This window comes from Saimiri boliviensis, chromosome 3 (assembly GCF_048565385.1).
Source record: "Saimiri boliviensis isolate mSaiBol1 chromosome 3, mSaiBol1.pri, whole genome shotgun sequence".
In the NCBI taxonomy this organism is placed as follows: Eukaryota; Metazoa; Chordata; class Mammalia; order Primates; family Cebidae; genus Saimiri; species Saimiri boliviensis.
Window position 1 is genome coordinate 143386321 of NC_133451.1, and position 21982 is coordinate 143408302.

The following is a 21982-nucleotide window of genomic DNA, read 5'->3' on the forward strand; positions in this document are numbered from 1 at the left end:
TAGAATATTACAGGAAAGGAAATATCAGTAGCTTCTTCTTACAGAGGTTAAAAAATAATCTTCAGAGCCTCCAAAGTCTCTTAGAAGAAACACAATCTTAAAAGGCCGTTGTTTTCCATTTGATTGGAAGTTTTTTAGGAATGTTAAAGAATTACCTACAACTTGGGCTCAAAGTCTCATTTAATAACATTTGAGTCATTTTATCAAGAGGAAATTGAATTGAAACGCAAAAGTTGGCATTTCTGGTGCTATTTTCATACAAAGCCTATTCTACTTGGCACATAAAGAATTCTTAATAAAACTACTCTACAATTGCACAACAATTACTTAAAGCATTTAACCCTGTAAATAATGTTACCTAAACAATCTTGAATATTAGCAAGTCAGTAATTGTTGCCTTCTTGTGCGTACAAATAAATGAAAGCATAGGAAAAAAAATCTTTCAACTTATCCCAGATCATATCCCAGAAACTATGTCCCAGAAACTATATCCCAGGCCTCCTAACTTCCAGAACTGTATTGGATTATAAAACATAAAAACACTTGGAAGGCCAAAAATTGCTCCACTGGTTCCAAGTATTATAAATGTTCAATCTTGGTATGGGTTCAAACTGTTTAAAAAAGAAAATTATTTCTATTACACTGCTGTTATAAGACAGTTTTAAAATACTGAACATTTATAATTGCTCCCATAAACATATATCTCCATGTGGCCCAGTCATAAACTGGTACTCATTTCTTTCATTTTCTTTATTATTAATAAAAAGTTATATTCTATTTAAAGTAGATCTAGTGAGCCAGGCTTACGTTTCGTGAGGCAACACTGTCTGTACTCCATTCTTGCAAACTAAGAGCCACAAGTGTTGTTTCACAATAACCCATTAAGGTAGAAATAGAAATCCAGAGGAATGACAGAAAAAAAGAAGACTATCTTTGGAGTATAGCCATAAATATATTTCTGTCATGCAATTTCTTCCAGAGTTACAGTTCCGTGAGGAAAGGCAGTTTGGGAGTCTTTGCCATTTGACAGATTCTTAAAGATGTTGCTAAAATTATGGACCTAATAGATTTTTATCACCAGGCTAAAGAAAAGTGAGGGAGTGTCTGTCATTTTGTGCTATTTTCTGATCCACATAAAGAAAGAGAGAAATGTAAGTTCTCAAACAAAGTGATACAGTAATATTCTTTAGAGATTTTTGAACTATTTTTGATTTGGATTTCGTATTCTGAATTTGGTATCTGAAAATCATTGCTAGCATATCTAGACTTCGTAATCAAAATATAGACAGTCCCCAGGGTTCTAGACAGCAAGTATGAAATTGCAGCTATTCTAACTTCTCTGAAAGATCTCCAGCTTGACCCTCAACTGCCATTCATCTTAGTGATATGCCAGATGTTCGCCCTGATACTCCCATGCTCCCTTCCTCCTCTTCCTCGTCAAATGTTTTTAACCACAACCTACATTTAGAAATATGTTTTACAGTGTGATCCAGAATTGATCTTGCAGCTTACTAATGGGTTGTAATCCAAGGTCTAAAAAAGATTGCTTTATACCTTGCTTAGTGAGAAGGTTTTATCTTCTTCCTCAAATAGTTACCAGGTAGGCTTTGGTTTTTGCTATCCCTTTTTCGGCAAAAATTTTTTTAAAATGACGTCTCACTCACTCAGGCTGGAGTATAGTGGCATGATTATAGCTCACTGCAGCCTCCAACTCCTGGGCTCCAGCCATCCTCCTACCTTAGTCTCCTGAGTAGCTGGAAATACAGGCCTGAGCCAACATGCCTGGCTGGTTTTTAAAAATTTCTTGTAGAGATGAGGGTCTCATTCTCTTGCTCGGGCTGATCTTAAACTCCGGCCTCAAGTGATCCTCCCACCTCAGCCTCTCACTGGGGTTACAGGTGTGAGCCATTGCACCAGGCCTTCACTGAATTTCAAGCCAAATTTCTGATACCATGTAGGAAGCAGAGCTAAATTAAGACTTAATGTGATTCTTGATTTGCAATATGTAAGATTACTTTTATTTAGATTATTATTTAATTCAGCTTATGTAACAGAGTATAAACCTTTTGTTGATTTATTCAACATGTTTTCAATAGTAATAATAATAGTGGCAAACATTAAGTGGGTATTTAATAGGTAAACATTGTGCTAAGTGCTAGTTACATAAAGTAATTTACTTTAAAATACTTTTCTATGGGCAGTGTGGTAATTATGTATGTACTTGTTAGTTTAGACTTCAGTGCCAGGAACAGCCAATTGCTCTAATAGAAAATTCTCACTGTAGTGTTCAGCCACAACTTTATCAGAAAGGAAATACTCCAGAGGCAGCTACAACAAATACTTTTGTTATTTCTCTCTATCAACCAGAGACCTTACTAATTAGCATAATGAATTCAGAAACAGGTTTTGATTGGTGAAATTACTGACTTGTTACTTTGTATGATAAATGCAATGAATGGGTTCTCATTAATGTGTGGACTGCCTAAAAATTTGAGAGAGAACTACCACTTGCTAAAAGAATCTGGCATATGAAACCCTCAGGGGTGTGCTAGAGTGATCCCTACCTCATTTTGTGTCCAGCTACTATTGGGAGGATCTGTGGTTTCTTGAAGCTGACTGGAAGAGTGACCAAATTCTGCTCTAGAATGTCACTATGTACCTTTGAGGGACCCTCTCATGCAAGGTGCTATGAGAGCATGTAAAAGGTCCAAGCTGAGGCTGCCATTTTATAGGGTAGGTTGCACAAAATATTTTTGTATTTAACTACTAGTATATGTTGAGTTAAATATACATATATCAGTAGGTTTGAGCAAATCTTTTTTTTAAATTTTATTTCTTTTAGGAAATAAAATTATAAATATATATATATATATATATATATACATATTTAACTCAACGTATACTAGTAGTTAAACACAAACATATATATATATATATATACGGGAGAAGCTTACTTTCACTAAAACCTGCTGGCAGAGTTGTAGTAGTATAGCTAAGCTTCACCTACCTTAAACTTTCTTTGGCCACTATATCTTATCTGCTAGAAAGAATCCAGCTTGGTGTAGGTTACTTCCCATAAGTACTTTGCGGGCACCAGCTTGCATGACTTCTGCAATCATACTAGATAAGGGAAGTTCCCAAGTGATCCATAACTTGCCCAAGTCACATGATCCCAAGTGGTAGAGCCAGAAATGAAGCCCAGGCCTATTAGCCACCATGGTAAGCTGTAGTGAGAGTACTGTAGTGAGAGTTCTGCAGAAAGAGCCCTGTGCCATAAAACATCTCAACCCTGTGGTCCATTGGTTATGAAAAGTTCAGACCAGCTGATGTCTGGGGCTCTTCTAGCTCTTCTGTTCAATAATTCTCTGATTTTGAAGGACTCAAGTATGTAGCTTTAGAATCTTGAGCCTTTTGGATGGACACCATAGACCAGCATTTCTCAAAGGGTGATCCTCAAAATTATAGCTCATTGTTTCCTAAAAGAAATAAAATTAAAAAAAAAAACAAAAACAGATTTGCTCAAGCCTACTGATTCTGAATTTTAAGGATAAAACCCTGGTGTCCAACACATGTAACACATTTCAAAAGAGGGTATCATGCATGTTAAAGTTTGAAAACCATCCATTATTGACATTTAGAGTCACCTCTCAGGTTTCAGATGTGCTAGCTCATGCACCCAGATTCTTAAGGAAGCTTTGATCTAGCAGAACATTCAGTCAGAGTTTGTGTCAGTGCATTCCGATGACGGTAGGAACCAGTTTCAGTCAACTCTGAGCGGTTGGTTGTTGTTTTCTTACTTTAGTATGGCCACAGTATACCTCACTTTTAAATACTTTGTGTTACATCATCAGCCAAAAGAAGCTCCTTAAGACATAACTGCTCATGACATACTACTAGGTATCATATAATAATAAGCAGTAATTTTTTTCAAAACACTGTAATAGGCCTGGACCCTAATTTTCAGGAATTACCCTCTTCCTCATTCCATGGTTTCAATATATGATATTGTAGTCCTAGGAAGGATAAAAACCTGGCTCCGGTTTTTCTGATCTGTAGCGGGGGTTACCATATTTTGCCTAACGCCAAATGTCCTTTTGAGTTTCATTTGTATTAATCTGGTTAAACAACAGCATTTGGATGTGAAAGTATACCAGTATTTTATTAATATAAGTATAATCTAGGCCAGGCATGGTGGCTCATGCCTATAATCCCAACACTTTGGGAGGCCGAGGTGAGTGGATCACCTGAGATCAGGAGCTCGAGACCAGACTGGCTGACATGGTGAAACCCCATCTCTACTAAAAACATAAAAATTAACCAGCCATGGTGGCAGGCATCTGTAATCCCAGCTTTGGGAGGCTGAGGCAAGAGAATCGCTTGAACCTGGAAGACGGAGGTTGTAGTGAGCCAAAATTGTGCCACCACACTCCAGCCTGGGTAATAGTAAGACTCTGTCTCAAAAAAAAAAAAAAAAAAAAAAAAGGTATAATCCACCCGTTTAGTGGCCAAAATACCTACTAGCATTCACTCCAGAAGGGGCTTGCTTTCTTTAAGATCGTGTCTTCCTGGTAAGCTGAGGACAAAACTGAAGCATATTTAAAATAAATTCAGAATACCATTTGAAAGTTATTCTTATACAAATTCCTTTATGAAAGGGAATCTATGTGATTTAAAAAAAAAAAAAAACTCTCACAATTACTGTAGAAATATATTTTTTTTAAAGAAAAGAAACAAAACAAGTGATGGAATCACCACTTCCCAGGAGTCAGTGCTCTGAAAGGGGCAGTAGACCAAATATGATGGTGAGCACTTACCAAGAATCCAGAGCTTGTAAACAGATGAGGGCCAGTGGGGGTGTGGGCAGCATCAGCGGGAGGGAGTTTCAGTTCCTAGGGCAGTCCACAGCGTCACCATCTGTAGTGTTTTAGAAGTGCTGCACACCTCATCCTGAATGATCTCAGTGACAAGCCCCACCCTGGCCAGTCCCGATAGACTGCTAAATACAAGCCCCCTAATACTATTTCATAATGCTACTTCTTATAATAATAATGACAGCAACAATAATAATAATCCTAATAGCTATCATTTTGGGAGTGCTTACTCTATGCCATGTACTATGCTAGCTACTTCCCATATACTGTCTCACTTGAAACCTCCAACCACCATTTGAGATAGTTATTTTAACCTCATTTGAGGCAGATGTGGAAACTGGGGGGGGGGGGATTAGGGTAAGATCATCTGCTTACATAGCTGGTGGGTGGCACAGTCAGGATTTAAACCCGTGTCTCTAATTTCAAAGCCCACGTCCTTTCCATCACACCACCCAGCTCTCTAGAAACACCTATGAGTGGCCTGTTAGCTGTCTGCTGCTCGCTTAGCCTGAGTGATGGAGCAGGAGCAAGAGGGGCCAAGTGCTTGCATGTGTCAGCTTTATTGCAGCTAAACTCTACCTGCAGTTGTCACCTCCAGCTCAATAGCAAGGAGACATGAAAAATCCCACGTATTGTACAGTGGCACCTCACAGTATATTGAATCCTTGTCACTGTGTTTCCTAATGACAGCTCTTAGCATTAGAAGCTTTTAATCCCAAAGTTTCATATTAATTTCAAACTAAAAAAAAAGCACCTTATAATAGAGATAACTCTAAAGAGATTAATTTTACACATTAATAATCAACTCATATGCCCTCAGTGCTCCTGAAAGGGAAATTCCAAAGAAATGAGGGGCACACTTTCCATTGTTCTGCAGCTTGTCCCTTCTGATGAAGCCTTTGCCACATCCAGAAGATTAGAACGGCCTATTTCCTGGAAATCCCTGTTCATCTGTGCACTCACTGTCAGTTGCAGAGGGATTTGTTTATTATTATTAATATTTAGAAAGTTTGCCTCTAGCGGTACTAAAATGTGTATCACAAAACAACACTCGTTGACTGCGTTTGAAGTGAAGACTCTCGCCCAGGAGAGCCCATCCACTTGAAGTTTGTATCTCTCAATTTCAACTTGCAAACAGAGATCGATAAAAAACAATTGTCCTTTCAGAGTTGCATCTCTCCAATTATTTATCTGATCATGTCTCTTCCCAGAAGTTGTCTTAATTGAACCAGACACTATAAACCAGGTTGAGTGTCTTTAATGACAGCCTGCTCCATGCTTCTTTACAGTAAAGAATACATGAGCCTGCAACTGCAAAGCAAGGGTAACACTCTCCCCTTCTACAACCCCATTTACAGCCCCCTCCAAACAACTCTGGCCAGAAATTAAAGTTAGCTGCCCACTTTTTCAAACTGTGAGGTACCCAGTAGGTTTTTGACAAGTTACCCTGGGGGCAGGAGGAGATACAAAATTGGACACAACTCAAAAGATTCCTGGGCCCCAGGAAGCCAGCTGATCTGGAATGTCATCTGTGCTGAAGCTGAGCATGTTAATGAAATTGTAGCTGCGACACTTCCCAGGGCTGCCTTTGCTACAAGTTTGCTCTATGCAGTACCAATGAAAAGATTCTTTTAAAACATAATCTACTTCATCCATTCATTCATTCAGTAAGTGTTTATTTGGAACCTACTATGTGCCAGGCCCTGCTCTAAGTTGTAGGGGTACAGCAGTGAACAAAACACCACAAAAGTTCTTGCCCTCATCTAGCTTCCTTTCTAGAGGGAATAAGCAGACACTTGAATATACAGCACATCGGATGGTGGTAAGCAATGGAGAAAAAAAAAAAGACAAAAAGGAGAATAAGGAGTGCCAGGGTGGAGGTGGGAAGGATTCAGCCTTAAAGGGCACATTGGATCAAAATACCTGAAGGAAATAGGGAGCAAGCCTGTGTAAATTTAGGGGAAGGAGATTCCAACCAGAAGGAAGAGTGAAGGCAAAGACCGGAGACAACAGTGCATTTGGCACGTTATAGGAAGGAGGAGGAAGCCAGTCTTGGGAGCAGAATAAGTGAGAGAGAAAGGAGACAGGGGAAAGGTAACGAGAAGGGCCAGTGATGTTGTGTTCGGCCTTACTGGCCATTTTAGGGACTTGCCTCTTACTCAGAATGAGAGGGGAGCCATTGGAGGGTTTTGAATTGACGAGAGACAAGATCTCACTTCTACTTTGAAAGAATCCCTGTGGTTGCTCTGTTAAAAGTAGGCTGGGGTTTGGTGGGAGGATGCAGCAGTGAGAAAAGAAGACTCAAGAAAGAGGCTTTAATCCAGACAGGAGTTGAGGGTGGTTTGGTCAAAGGTAATAGGAGTGGAAGAGTTGAGAGGCTTTTGAGTTGAAGTGTATTTTGAACACAGAACTAATAGGAATTGCTGGTGAATTGGGTATGTATGTAAAAGAAAGGAATGAAAGATGTTTGGCCTGAGGGGTGTAAGGACCCACTTACTGGATTAGGGAAGACTGCAGAGGAGCAGATGTTAGCAGTTGAAAGTGATGTGGGAATAGATCAAGAGTTTGGATTTGCACATGTGAAGTTTGAGATGTCTTTTTGACATCCAGTGGAGTCTGGAATCCTGATCCAGGCTGAAGTTTGCAGCCTGTGAATGTTATTTTAGACTATCAAACTGGATGAGATCACTAAGGGAGTGTGTAGAGAAAATAGCTCCACAGACTGAGAACCTGAGATACTCCAGAGAACAGAGATGATATGGGATTATTTTAATAATGAAATGATATGAAAGTCTAAATCAGCCAGACCTATGGACACCCAAACTTGCAAGCCCTTATTCTTCTCCTATCCCACAGGGTTAAAGTGAACATTAAATCAGAAAGTAGGTGTGAAGACACTTTCAAGTATTAAAAGAAGGGTCTGGCAGTTATTTAGTGCCATGCGCTAGGCACTGCATTAAGCACTTAATTTGCCTTTTTTATCACATGTAATCTTCATAACAGCCCTGCACAATAGCTATGATTTATTTCATTGTCCAAACTAGAAAAGCAAGCCTCAGAGAGGTCAAACAACTCACCCCAGTTCTCTTATATAGCAGAGCAGGAGCACCGTAGCTCATCTGTCTACCTACTGAGTCCTCTGGCTCCACCTGAATACCAGACTTGGCTCTTTAACCTGGCTCACATTAGAATCACCTGGGAGCTGTGCAGTACTCATAATGTCAGGACCCACCCTAACACCTATTAACTCAATCTGTCAGGATAGGCCCAGGCAGCATAGTTTTTAGAAGCTACCCAGATGATTCTAATGTGTGGCAGAAGCAGAGAACCACTGCATTTAAACTAATTTACTCTGTTTTTGTTTTTGTTTGAGACAGAGTTTTGCTCTTGTTGCCCAGGCTGGAGTGCAAGGGTGCAATCTTGGCTCACCGCAAACTCTGCCTCCCAGGTTCAAACCATTCTACTGCCTCAGCCTCCCGAGTAGCTGGGATTACAGGCATGTGCCACCATGCTTGGCTAATTTTGTATTTTTAGTAGAGATGGGGTTTTTCCATGTTGGTCAGGCTGGTCTTGAACTCCCGACCTCAGGTGGTCCGCCCTCCTCTGCCTCCCAATGTGCTGGGATCATAGGCATGAGCCACTGCGCCCGGCCTAGACTAGTTTACTCTGTATGCATTATGCTCTACGAGGTTCCAAAAAGAATGCAAGGTGGGTTGCCAAAACTGACCATTTGTGTACTGATTCTGAACACCAGAATTAGTTGTGCCATAATTAGATATGTTAAATATTTAGAGGAGAATAGAAAAACATTATTTTCAGAAGTGACTTCCAGGGTTTTTTAAAATTTCTTCTGCCTAGAAGTCTTCTAAATGATGCCCTAAGTGCCAAATGTTTATATTTTTGAGAATAAATAAAGGCCAAGAGAAGGTTGTCAGGACGTCATCTAGGTAAGACGAACCACAGAAACCTGAGTCAACCTTTTTAAGAGATGTGGATCTAAGGATAAATAAGTCTGGTTTTTAATCCCCAAATCAAAACTGCCTTGTTCTTTTATGTCAGAAGGAATCTCTTCTAGGGCTTTTGTTCAACATAAACACAGAACCATGAAGAGAAAAATTACCACCAGAAGTTAATTAAAGGTCATGTTGACAAAACGAAACAAAATATATATTAAAAATCAGTAATGTGCGTTTGGGTCACAGCCTACTCACATTTACTTTTTAACTAATGTTTGGAAGTCTTCCGAAAGTTCCACTGTCTCAAGATAAGATTATCAATGCAGCCTTTTAAGGAAACCTACATCTAGGTTGTGGGGCAGTGGCAGTCAGTGAAAGCTCATGCCACACCGTCCAGCTTCTCTCAGACCCAAAAAGTTCAAGTGTTTTTCTTCATTTATATAAAAATACATCTAAAATACTCTGTAAAATTGGACAACAGTTCTGGAGCCAGCCAGAAGCGGCCAGTTCTGTGTTGGTGACCAGTTAAATATATTCTTTTGACCTTGCATTATTTTTGTCATATGAAATTCTCAATCTATTTTTGATGTTTTCACATCCTGTGAGTATGAACGTTAGCCAGATTGTCTCTTTACAAGACTAAACAACTCTTCATTCACAGCCTAGAAAAGGAAAAAGTAATCTCACTACTTCCTGCTAACTTTGTCTCCATAAAAACGGTGACCCCTCCTGGAAGACACAGCCAGTATTTGAACGAAGCCTTCATGGCTCACTTCTTTAATTCATTCTTGAATTCCCTGTTTGCTAATTACTCTTACAATGCTGTCAGACAGGTGAGGGTGTACCTAATCTTCTGAGGCAGAAACCTTCAATTGGTAGAGTTAAATCTTTCATTGTCAGCATCTGGTGAGTCAGCTCAGGCCATTCATTAAACATCTTTTCCAATCAGAACATACCTGTTTCAAAACAGAAGTAACACCAGCTGCTCATTTTGGTCTTTTCTTGCATCTTAATTTACATAAAACTTTCAGCAAAGTGATGGAGTTATAGCCTGGGTAATTGAAGACTAAAACACAATTTTTAATTTTTCTAATGTCATAAAAATGGTCATAAACCAAACTTATTCCAAGCAAATAAAAGCCTGCCAAGTAATAAGCACCTTTATTAAAAGGGATATCTCTCTTGCTTTAAGACTTTCCTTGTGTAACTATCATTTTCCTTACATTTTACCTTCCCTTATTCCATCTTATTAAAAAGCACTCCTTGAACCCCTTTTCTAGGGTTTCTAAGTACTCTGACAAATTCTTTCCAGGTATTACAAGCGCATAGCACACTGAGGAGCACAGACTCTAAAGCCAGTCTGTCTATATTCACACCCTAGCTATGTTCTGATGTTAACTGTGCGTGGCTTTGAGCAAATTTCTGTTTATCTGCTGCCTCAATTTCCTTCTCTGAAAAGTGAGGATAGCAGTGGTAGCTTCACTCGTCATTGATGTGAGAGGAGTGGATGAGCTGATGCTTGTACACTCTCAGAATGGTGCCTGGCACATAGTAAGCGCTGTGTAAGTATTGGCTACAATCAGTATTCTGCCTTACCAACAACAAATGAAAACCCAAAATATATGTGAACTCCAGATAACGTCCTGTGTAAGGTGTGATAAATGGAAGACTAGAACATGAATAATGCTCTTTTTTCTAAAGGTCTTGGATTACTAGAAAGATCGTTCCTTTCTTTTAATAATGGCCTTAGACATCAAGTTTATGACCTGTCTTTGCTAATTTTGCTTCTTTTCCAGGCCAATTCCTCTTTTTAGTTAGAGGAATATTTTTGAAATATGAGGGAAGGCCAAGTCTCTTAGGAAAGTTTTACATAAACATCTACTTAACATAGCTGAATAGCTCCTGACCGCACCAGAACGGAAGTCTCAGCTTCCAGTCTTTTTAATTGTAGACAGGAAGTGGGGCAGGAGAGCAATAGGAAGTCTCCTTTGGAAAGCGGTTTCCTAGTGGGTAGGTTTCGTTTGTGTCCAGTATGTGCAACATGTTTGGCTGACACATCCTGTGTGGATTTCAACATGTTCCTTTCCCTCATATGCCACCCACAGGGATAACCCTAAGACGGTTTTCAGGCTTCAGAGGTTGGAAACTAAAATTCTGTTAGCACATATCTGGTAAATTGGTGCAATATTGTCCTGTTTTTCTGCCAGAGCTCTAGCAGAGAGGGTTTGTCAGACATCCCAGAGGTGCTGCTATTGGCTTTGTATTTAGCAATTTGGAAATCCTAAATCTATGTAGATTCTGTGAACCCAACCCTAGGACACTGAGAAAACCATTAAAGAGCTCTAATATGCATATATCATTTAGCTGCACGTCATTTTGGATATGATTCTTTGTATAAAAAGGATAAAAATGTTCTCTTCTGTGTCTTATAAAGCAACAGTAGAGGTTCTGATGCTGTGGTGGGGTCCTACCAAAGATAATTTGGCAGTTTTTAGTTAAAGATGGAATCACACACACACACACACACACACACACACACACACACACACAAAGGGAAGCAAATAAAACATAAATCACAGGATCACAGGCAAGGATAAGGCAGCACAATCTGCATATTAAAATACCATGGAGAATTTGAGCAAAAGACCAATCACTTAGATGGGGGCAATGGGAGTAGGTCACATGTTCTGTGAGGATTTTGCAGAAAGTTGAGTAACCAGCCTTTGGAAGGTTCCAGAATGGGTTTGAGTACAGTCCTAGAATAACCAGTATACGAGCAGAATGGAATTCTGGGAGCTGTGCAAATTAAACCTGCTTGGTCCAAAAAGCCACATTGTGGGCTAGTGTAGGGGCAGCACCAGACTGATCTCACAGGCAAGTCATATCCACCAACCTGGAAGGAGGTGGCCTTTCTTTTGACACCCTATAATAGGGAGAGAAAATTAGAATCACTAAACTGCTCACTGAATTCATTTTACCTAACATGTTTTTTCATACAGCAGTGCTGCATTTTCCCTCTGCCCTGTGTCATGATCTTGGTATTGGATGGAATCTGCTCTTTGCCTAACTTTGGCATGGTACAGTCTGTCTCATCTCACTATTAAATAAGAATATAAGCTCCCATGAGGGCAGAGAATTTTGATGTATTCACTGCACCTAGAAGAGTGGCTGGCACGTAATGAATAGGCACTTGCTATATACCAGACATTTTGCATTGTTTTATTCTCTATTTTCAAAAAATCCAAAAACCTACAAAGTAGGTACATTTCATGCATGTAAAAACAGGTTAAATAACTTGTCCAACCAAGGTCACACAGGTGGTAAATGGTGGACACAAGATCCAAACCCAGGGCTCTCTAACTTCTGCACCAGGCTTCTTAACTGCTATACTGTTCAGCCTCAGGCATGCTACTGGATATTGTAAATGATAAATCCCTGCTTGGACCACAGCTATTATTACCAGAAATTAGCTTCCCTTAGGACAGTCCTAACTGAAAGCCTTTTCTAACCAAATTCCGAAGCCCTTGTTGTACCTTATCAAGACATCATTTCATGTTCTAGAAACTGTATAATTGCCCCTTTGTTTAATCATTTGAGATAAATCAGTGAGTTTGACTTTCTGTAACTAGTTTGTCTCTGAAGAGAAAGTGTGTGTGTGTGTGTGTGTGTGTGTGTGTGTGTCCGTCCACATGCACTGGCACGTGTGGTAGGTAAGGAGCAAAGAAAAGAGATTGGAATTTGGTGATGTCTGAAGAGTGGCTGTATTCCTCAATAGCAACTGCCTTCCTGGATTACATTATGCTTGAAGGGATCATCTATACCAATGAATTTTAAAAGCAAACATGAGCTTTTCTGAGAGATTCACTAAGGAGGAAGAGATAGAATTCAAATAACAGCGTTAGGACATTTGGATGGTAAACTTATGGATGTTTCTAAGAACAAACTAAACAAAAGTGAGAAATCACCATGACAACTGAATAGAGAAGCAACTGGATTCCAGATTTTCCAGCAGCTCTCTCCAGAACCCAGTGAAAAGTCTGAGAAAGCATTTAAATGAAGAACAAGTCATGTAAATTCAGGCCAATGAATCTTTGAAAGATAGGAAGTGATCCAGGCGATTGGAGTATACTATCTCATGCTAAGAGGGAAAGCAAATGTAATATTAGACTTCAAAAGACACAAAGGGTGTTTTTCAGTATATTTTCTTGCTTACTCCAAACTTCAATACTCACTTCGTGTTCCTTGGTCAGTCCAGTTTCTTTTCTTCCTGCCATATCAAATCTATTTTTGCCCTGTGGAATTTAATACTCTCCCAGAGGGGTATGTGAATGCATTGTCTTTAAAGTCTAGTGAAGCAACTGTTTGTTCTGTTTGTTTTTCAATGTGGGAAACATTACTTTAGCACCTGTTCATAAATAACCAATCACTGATGTATTGAGCACTAGCCCTGTGCTTAAACATTGCAGGAAATTAAAATAAAAATATAGTATTTGCCTATGATCAGAGAAAACCAAAACCTACACAAAAGAAAATAATGGCGACATCATCAAATGCTAATTATGTGATGCATGTAGGATGAGTGCCTTCATTCTTCAAAAAACATGAAGAAATCAGTAGGAAAGCCGCCTTTGTCATGGAGGAAAATGTAAAACTGAGCCTTGGTGATCCCAAAGGATTTAGGTATAATGCCAAGATCCAGTCAGGGCTTAGCTTTAACAAAGACTAAAGAGTGCTAGCTCTGAGCCAGTGACAGCAATTGGCAAGTGAAGTTTGGTTTAATGGAGTTAACACAGCTTGGAGATTAAAAGTAAGCACACCGGGTCCAATTCTGCCTCCACTGCATAACAGTGTAGGCCGTTAGGCAAGGTACTTAACTGCTTTAAGCCTCAGTTTTCTCACCTTTTAGTGGGAAAATTGCCACCTGCTTCCTAGGGCTGTTGTAAGGCTTAAAGGAGATAATGCGGGCAGAGCACTTAGCATGCAGTAGTGCTTACATAATCGTGGTAGTACTGATTGTTTTTTACGGAAGTCGAATATGTAGAGGATTTGATGAATGGGCACTGGAAAGTCATTGGAGTTCTTGAGCAGGGTATTGGCTTTAATTAATGTGGATTTGGGGAAGATTAATCTGGCTGTGATTTGTAGGATTGATGAGGGAAGCGTCTGAAGACAGGGAGTTATATCAGAAGGCTATAAGTGTAATCTTGGCTTACTTTTATGAGGAGCCGAATTAGGAAGATGGCAGTGAAAACTGAGGGGAAAAGGGAATGGTAAATGAGGGAAAAAGTCTACAGAGTTTGGTAACTTAATCTAGAGGTGGAAAGACAAATAGGATTTGTCAAAGATGATCCCCAAACTTTGGGTTGTAGAAAGTGGGTAAGCTAGTGACAGGAGAGTTGCAAGGGGCTGTGAGGGGCTGGCACTCACCCCTCTAATTGTGGAAAGCCGACATGGTCCGGACAAATGCTATGAGAAGGCAGCACAGAAAAGAGCAGGGACCTTGTCTGGGTTATTCTCCTGATATCCCCACCACCTAGACCAGTAACTCACATGTAGCAGAGGCCCAAATGTATTTTGCTAATGAATGAATAAATGAATGGTAGGAATGCAGTGCACCTACACAAGTAAGTAAACTGTGAACAATAATATAAAGTAGATCATTTTTATGTTGTGAACAATAAAGCAGCCTTCAGTGGAAGTTAAATAAAAGTCCATATTTAATCTAAGAAGAAAAATGTCTGTTTCTCAAGGAAAAGTAAAAAACTGTCCATCCAATAGAAAGTAGTTATTGTTGAAGCTTGAACACTGATACAAAGGGAATTTTTTAATTCAGAGAACATAAAATAAACATATTTAAAATAGAAAAAAAAAAACTTGTTCTTGTACATATTGTTTTATCCTTTCCATCCTGGGTATAGGATAAAAGAAAATCCTTACTTGCTTGTTAGAAGAAGAAAGCTCTTACTTGAAGTTCCTACTTGGCAGATGTCAGTTGAAAGCTCTGCTTATGGAATATGCTGCAGTGTCAAACTCTGTTGGATAATTTTAGACGAATGTGTCATGTGTGACATGGAAATATGGCATGCTGTACATTAGTGATTTCCCAAGTGTTTGGATCAGGTAGTAATGTGCTGAGAAAGTGCTCTTTATCTATCCACACAGTGTACTTGTAGAGCAATGGGGAAATGCTTTTGGTGGAAATTACGTTAGTCAGAAAAAGAATCCATTTACAATATGTGCCTTCTAACATCTTTCAGACAATGCATTGTATTAAAGAGGCATTTTTTGATTAATGTTTTATAAACATTTTTCAGCATGACAGCTTAAAGTCCCTGTAAAATTGTAAATGCGTGCATAGTGTTCACTTCCATAAAGTCAAATGCCATCTCATAAAGTCTAGTTGAATCCTGTCAACCATGGTGACACAGAATCAGTACCTGGGAGCATTAAAATTAATTTGCTTCATTTATATTACTGCAGTGATAGCAAGATGAAAAGAGTCCTATATTTGAATTTTTCTTTAAAAGGAAAACTCTTTCTAGTAAGTTTGTTTGGTTTTTAATTATTACTATTGTTTTTTTCTAATTAACAAATGTAATAAAAATGGAGTGATAGTCTGCACAATAACTTCAAGACAGAATCTGGAAAAACACAAATTCATTTATTCAACACATTTCTTTTGACCATGCTCGGTGATGAAGAAGAAACCGTTGCTCACCCTAAGAACCTTACAGCTTGGTAAGGGAAACACACAAGAAGCAGGTGATAATAAGGGTAGCGAAGGTGACGCTAGAATGCCCTGGCATAGGTAAGCATGGAGTAGGAAGGATTTAAAGGCCACCGTGGGACTTTGAGGATGGCTTCCCAGAGGAGGCAACCCAGAGCTGAGGGCTGAAGGATACAGAGTAGTTGGGTGGGTCATGAATGGGTGATGAGCATTCTAGGCAGAAGGAACTCAAGTGCAGAGGTCTAGAGGCAAGACAGAGAATGGCACATGGGCAAGGATGGGTGGGAGGAGCCACAAGGTACCCATCATGGCTGGAGCGCCCAGGTCAAAGAGCAGAGGAGTGGTGAGATTTAGAGTGAAAAAGAGCAAAAGCAGCTTGGGACAGGTTATGAAATCCTCTTACACTCTTATGCCACACTTAGGGATCTCTTCTGTGTGATACACTTCTGCATGACACGATCAGATTTGTACTTTAGATTGTTCACTCCCGTCACAGAATAGAAAATGTCTTTGACAGGACAACTCTGAAGGCAGAGAGACTCTGAAGGTTTGAGACTGTGAAAGAGGTGCTCTTAAATGAAGGTGAGGGAAATGGAGGTGTGAGTGGTCATCCATGTGCCCAGTAAGTTATGGAAATGCAGGGTTAGGTCAAATCCTGCTTCTCAGTCCTTCTGCAGAGTACTTGATCGGTTACATACATTGTAATTGAATGACTAAGTGAGCAAGTGAATTTGTAAACAAGTGAGTGAAGGGAACAAAAGAGTGGTGCATTATGTAGGCTTCCAGAATAGGAGGTGCAGGTGATTTTCTCTGATTTGAAGTGAAGAGCAAATTTTGCCAAATCTTGGCCAGCTGACAGAAATCACGGTAAGTAAATGGCTTTTAGCAGGTTCCCAACCTCTCTCAACAATTGAGACGATGCCCCGGGTTCCAGTTGTTGTCCAGATGGTGCTGCTAACAGCAAAGATACCTTAGAGAAGAGATACGGAACTCACCACTTCCAAATGATTGCCACCATAGCATGGAAACTCGAACATGGAAAAGTGTTAACCCTCACTCTGCTTATCCCAACTTCTCTTTCTGTTCTGACCTTGGAGAAACTGAAAATGTACCAAGCAGATATTTGGGATTGCAGGGAGGAGATGTGGGGGAGAGGTTGAAAGAAAGCAAGGAAAGAAAAGGTTGAGATAAATAGATTAAGAAGAAACTCTAATAATTGGAAAGGAAAGTAGGTAATTGAATGATTGAAAGGGAAGGAAAAGTTTAAGTCCACAGAGCAATGGGGAAATGCTTTTGGTGGAAATTAGTCACAAAAAGAATCCATTTACAATATGTGCCTTCTAACATCTTTCAGACAATACATTGTCTGAAATAAAATAAAGTTTCCTAAAACAAGTAACATATGGCTTAAGTCGCTGGAGTGGACCCCCTACTGTGGGTTGACTTGTGAACCCACTGTGTGAGAGGCATAGAGAGGGTACATGAAAGAGACTTGGACCATGACCTCTGGGAGCTAATTTTTTTCTCTGACATACTATTTTCAAACCTATTTTTAGCATTATTCACTTGTGGGGGTAGAGATAGGAAATTTGATCAATAACTAGCAAGAAGATATTGCAGGCATATAAAGTGGTGGGGGAATTCCTATTTAACTTGACGAGTTTCTGCCACAGCTGCAAGTGATCGTGGATCCCTTCTCTTTTTCAAGCAAAGAGAATGACTGTCATACAAGGCAGAGGAAGAAAAGGGCAACCAGGGTCAGTCAGGAAAGCAGACACCACCCTTTGAGTACAGGGAATTGATTCAGCGGTGTTGGAAAGCTGAAAAGGGAAATGGCTACAGTGAGGAAACAGGAGAAAGAAGTGCAGAAAGTGGCTGGAGCTGAGGGCACAAAGGGAAGAAGTTAAAGTTCTCAGAACCTAGAAGCTTGGAGAACGAGGCAGCAGAGTGGGTTCTCAGACCTCCAAGGAGGGGCACTGCCCTGCTGGTGCTGTGGCCCTCAGGGGCACAATGAGTTACAGCTGGAGCCAAGTACCCCTGCACCGGTGAAGGGGCCTGGCAGGAAGCCCAGACTGTGAAGAAATTCTCCTTCTCCTCCAGCCTTCCTGTGGGATCCCTATCGGACGAACCTTGCAGGGAGCAGCTGACCAGAAGGACAGATGTTTGCAGAGTCCCAGCCTCCTCACAAGAGCAGCAGACAGAAGGGTGTGTTTGAAGGAGAGAGATAAGAGCTGAAGAACCAGCAGTGGCCAGAAGAGAGCTTCCTACAACTTGACGTTAGGGTCCGAAGAAGGGAGAGAGCACTTGTCCACCATCAGCTTCTTGAGGGTCAAAGCTATGTCTCTGAATCCATGAATTCCTTGCTACCCCATTACTGGGGTAGCCCTAGCAGTTGTTTTTGGCCCATTTGAAATCACAGGGACATCTTGGTGTGGGGAGCAAGGGAGTCTGACAGCATGCTGCCCCAAGAAGTGCTTCTGGGGGGTTTTCAAGGAGAATGGGTTTCGAAAGGACGGCTGGACTTGAAAGTGCTTTGTGTGCCAGGCCCTATTCCTTTACACAGCAGCTGCAGTGCCCATGGCGTCTGGAATGGACCCTTGCCTGATACGGGGAACTGGAAGTTCAGGTTGCCCGAGTCACAGTCTGGAGTCTACCACTGATAAATTTTCCTGACCACTAGGTGCTTCAGTTTCCTCATCAGTAAAACTTTTTGTTTACTTGTTGTAGCAGCAGCACCTGGGACTATCTCTATGGCTTCCCTTCTGAGCCCACTTAAGCTTGCTGAAGAATGAATGACACAGAGCCCAGATTCTTAGCCAAGAATGGACAACATAGGTGGTTTAGCCTAGCAGCCTCAGTCCTCGAATCTGGGGCCAGAAAGTCCTGCTATGGTCATTTCTAGGCACAAAATATCATTTACTTCTATTACTTGCTCCCTTTAGTCTCATATTTACTCTGCTTCCATCCCCCGGTTTCTCATCATCACCCCTTTGGGCCAAGAAATGAATAATGTTTCTTGGAAATAGGAGGAGTTGTGTTCAGATTTTATTTTCTCATTGTAACAGCTTTGCAAAACTAGAGTATCAGATGCTGCTTTTCAGCAATAGATTTTTAAAGCTTATTTAAAGAAAAAAAAAGCTCTTCATTTTTTATATTGGTATGAAGACAGAAAATGTAAAAAATCTAAGCTTGTACTTTAAAACCTCTCAGAGACTGTGTTTGGAAAGAGTTAGGTGTTCCCAGTTTATGGAAATGATATGTGAGGCTGTGAAAAAGAAAGCAACCATGAAATACATTTTTGCATAAAGGTTTGAAATTTATTAGAAGGTACAGATAATTGATAAGGCCAAGCCTTCCTTGTTGTGTTCTAATAAAAAAATCATTTACATGCCATCATTGTACATGCTTAGGAGCTTGGTTCCTTTTCAGAGGCTGTTATCAGAGGAACAAGAAAGCTAGGCTATTAAAGCTATTCAATTGAAAAAGCTAGTATACATACATAGCACTTCTGAAGACCGTGGCTGCATTAAAACAATTAGTAATCATAGTTAGACAACTAGTTTCTGAAATGTGTTAGTTATAGAAGCTCAAAAGTTATGCTTTATAGGCAGCAGCTTACAAAATATACACACCCTGCCCTTGGTATAATAGAATAGTAGACTCACGAAGTAGTATTCATTTGAGTTCCACTATGACATTCACTGTGGAGTTTAAACATTCAGCCCTAATTTTACAATTCATCTTCCATACACAAATCTGTATGAGCCTTACTTAATGATTGTAAAGCACTTTAAGATCCTTGTCTGAAAGGGAACATACAGATCCTTTATTAAGGTTCAGTTGACCAAAATACCCTCCTACTTATAGCAGTGTATACCATACTTTATCTTATCACGTATTTTGTGCTCTCAAAAGTAAGCTTTAGGATTTTGAACTGGTGCCAGGCAGGCCTCCCTGAAGACCAACAGGCTGTCTCACTACAAAGCAAGAAGATCCATTTAAAATGTCTCCCTCACCAATATTTTGCAGCCTACTTAAAGCAACTCCATGACATACATGAATCTTCTCTCCTGTCCTGGTTAGACAAGCTTCTAATCTGCAGTGAGAATTATTGGTACCTTCAAATACTGACCAGCTTTCCACCTTATTCTAGTTAGAACTTTATGTAGTAAAAGGATGATGGAAAGTTTTGGTGACTCATTTCAGACTTTCTCATTTCAGTTCTGTGAATACACATGGAGAAATACGGTAATAACCTAAAGTTCTGACTTTCATGGAGTATGTCTTTGATGACAGACAGAATTTGCTTCTAGGTTTTCTGTCTTCTTTGTTCAACAGGAATTCCAATGCTGAAGATAGTGTTTGCAGGCCATGAGCACCTCTCTTTAATATCCGTACCCTTGCTCATCTACCACCCAGCTCAGATCCTTCTGGGAAGCGTGTTGGTGCCAACCATCAAGTCTTGGATGGTATCAAGGCAGAAGGTGAGTCTCCAAAAATATCTTATTTGGATCCAAGTTAGACTGAAGTGCTCTTCCTGAATCGGAGCTGTTCTTATGCTTTAGATTTCGCTTACATATCTTTGTTTTCAAGTACATATTTTCTTAAATACAATAATAATGGTGTCCTGATCCATTCCAATTTGAACAGGAGGGTTGAGATTAAAGGTGTTAAATTGGGATAAGAGACAATTATACTTAACATGCAGTTTTTACAAGCTCTTTTTAATTGATTCATATTGAAAGGCATATTATATGGGGTAAAGGTTCAGTAAATCTACTTCAAGTAGATACCTGCTCCACTCTGGTGCATACCATCTTCACCTCATGCAGTCCTTCATCTGTGTCTCACTTCACGTGGCTTTCCAGTAAGATAGAACCTGGTATTATCAAGATTGCCTACTTTATTTTTAATTTGCCAGACATCTAATAGCCTATTTGTACAGCAAAACTGCATTTGGGCATCACAAAATAAACTTTAAGTAGCCAAGAAATCCATCCATGCAATATTAAGTTCACCACACTTAGAATCTTGTATATATTAGATATTTGCGGATTTGTTTTCCTAAATTGTAAACCAAAATAAGCAAACCAAGTTTAAATGATGCATAAAACGTGGTAGCACTGGTAGAACTGGCTCCTTCTCAGTGACTTCCACCTAACAGGACTTATTTTTGTCTATACATGAAGTAGTGACTGTTACCAGGAGATTTGTGGGAAGAGGAGACATCCAGTGACAAGTTCCCTGTGTCATGTTCTTAGTATCCTGAAAAGGAGATGGCCACAGTACCACCTATTGAGCACTGTGTGTGCTAAGCACGTCCTATCCTCTACCTGGTTCAGGGGATGGATCTTGGGCCAGCCTGCCTGGGCTCAGAGCTCAGGCTGGTGCCTTCCCATCCTGTAACCTCGGGCATACTTTACTTCTCTGTAGCTCAGTTTCTGCTGACTAATGATAATATCTACACCCTAGGGTTGCAGAGGATTCCATGGTGAGTGTTTGATAAAGCTACCTGCCATAACTATTATCATCATTGTTCATCATTATCTATAATAGTGTTCACGGCAGGCTTTGCTCTCTCCATTTTACGGGTTAGGAAATGGGATTAGGGAGTGGAGCAGCTGGCCTGAGACTATGGGGTAGTTCAGCCAGTGCTGGAGTTAGGACTTGAGCACTGGGCTATTTGACCACCAAAATCTTTTCCCAACACCATGATGACACTCCAGACAGAAATGTAACATCACTTTTAGAAGGTTTGCTCTAGGCCCCCAAAATCCTACCTGAGAAGTTCAACCCATCCTGAATATTCGCTAATTGAGTTATTTAACAAAATGTTAAATTTTGTTAACATAAAAAACATTCCTCTTCTATGCTGGGTACCACTCCAGGTTCTGAGCCTCCTACTCAGCATTGGTTGTAAAGAAGTTTAGTACCATTTTCTTTCTTTTACTATTATCTCTCTGAAATTTTCTATTTATATTTATGCTTATGTTTATCAATGTGTAGGCACATTGTCAGTCAGAATTGTACATATAAATTTTGACAAAGAATGAAGAATATCATTTGAAAAATCCTAATACTCATCAATATTACACAGCCATAGTGAGCAGCAAATTAATCAGAGTGAATTTTTCTTCTGAACATTTAAAAGCTCTAGAATTTCTTCTGTAGAATAACGAAAGCATTTCCAAAAGGGAGACTAAATTGTACAATGTTGTTCATTTTTCCTTTATATAGAAACTGCTCCAAACCAGGGGGCCACTGGCTAACTTGAATAATCCAGAAGGCTTGGAATCTCTATCCATCAAATTTGGCCATTAGAATAAACACCAAGAGTCCATCCTCCAGGTATCCATGAGCGGCTCCTCTGCTTTGCACACAGTACTGACTGAGACCCCAGGCCACCATCTAGTGCACAGGGGAACCAG

The 21982-nt window shown here is 40.0% G+C and overlaps 1 protein-coding gene across 4 annotated transcripts in view; it reads left to right on the forward strand.

Annotated features, from left to right (window-relative positions):
- SLC10A7 (solute carrier family 10 member 7) overlaps positions 1–21982 on the forward strand; it is a 277896-nt gene that overhangs the window by 248036 nt on the left and 7878 nt on the right. For 2 of the 4 annotated variants that reach the window (XM_074396846.1, XM_003927997.4), the window contains 2 exons: positions 19893–20038; positions 21792–21902. In XM_074396846.1, the coding sequence (XP_074252947.1) occupies positions 19893–20038; positions 21792–21875 (230 nt within the window). In that variant the 3' untranslated portion in view covers positions 21876–21902. The remainder of the gene's footprint in view (positions 1–19892; positions 20039–21791; positions 21903–21982) is intronic. The other 2 variants (XM_074396847.1, XM_003927996.4) reach the window with 1 other exon arrangement.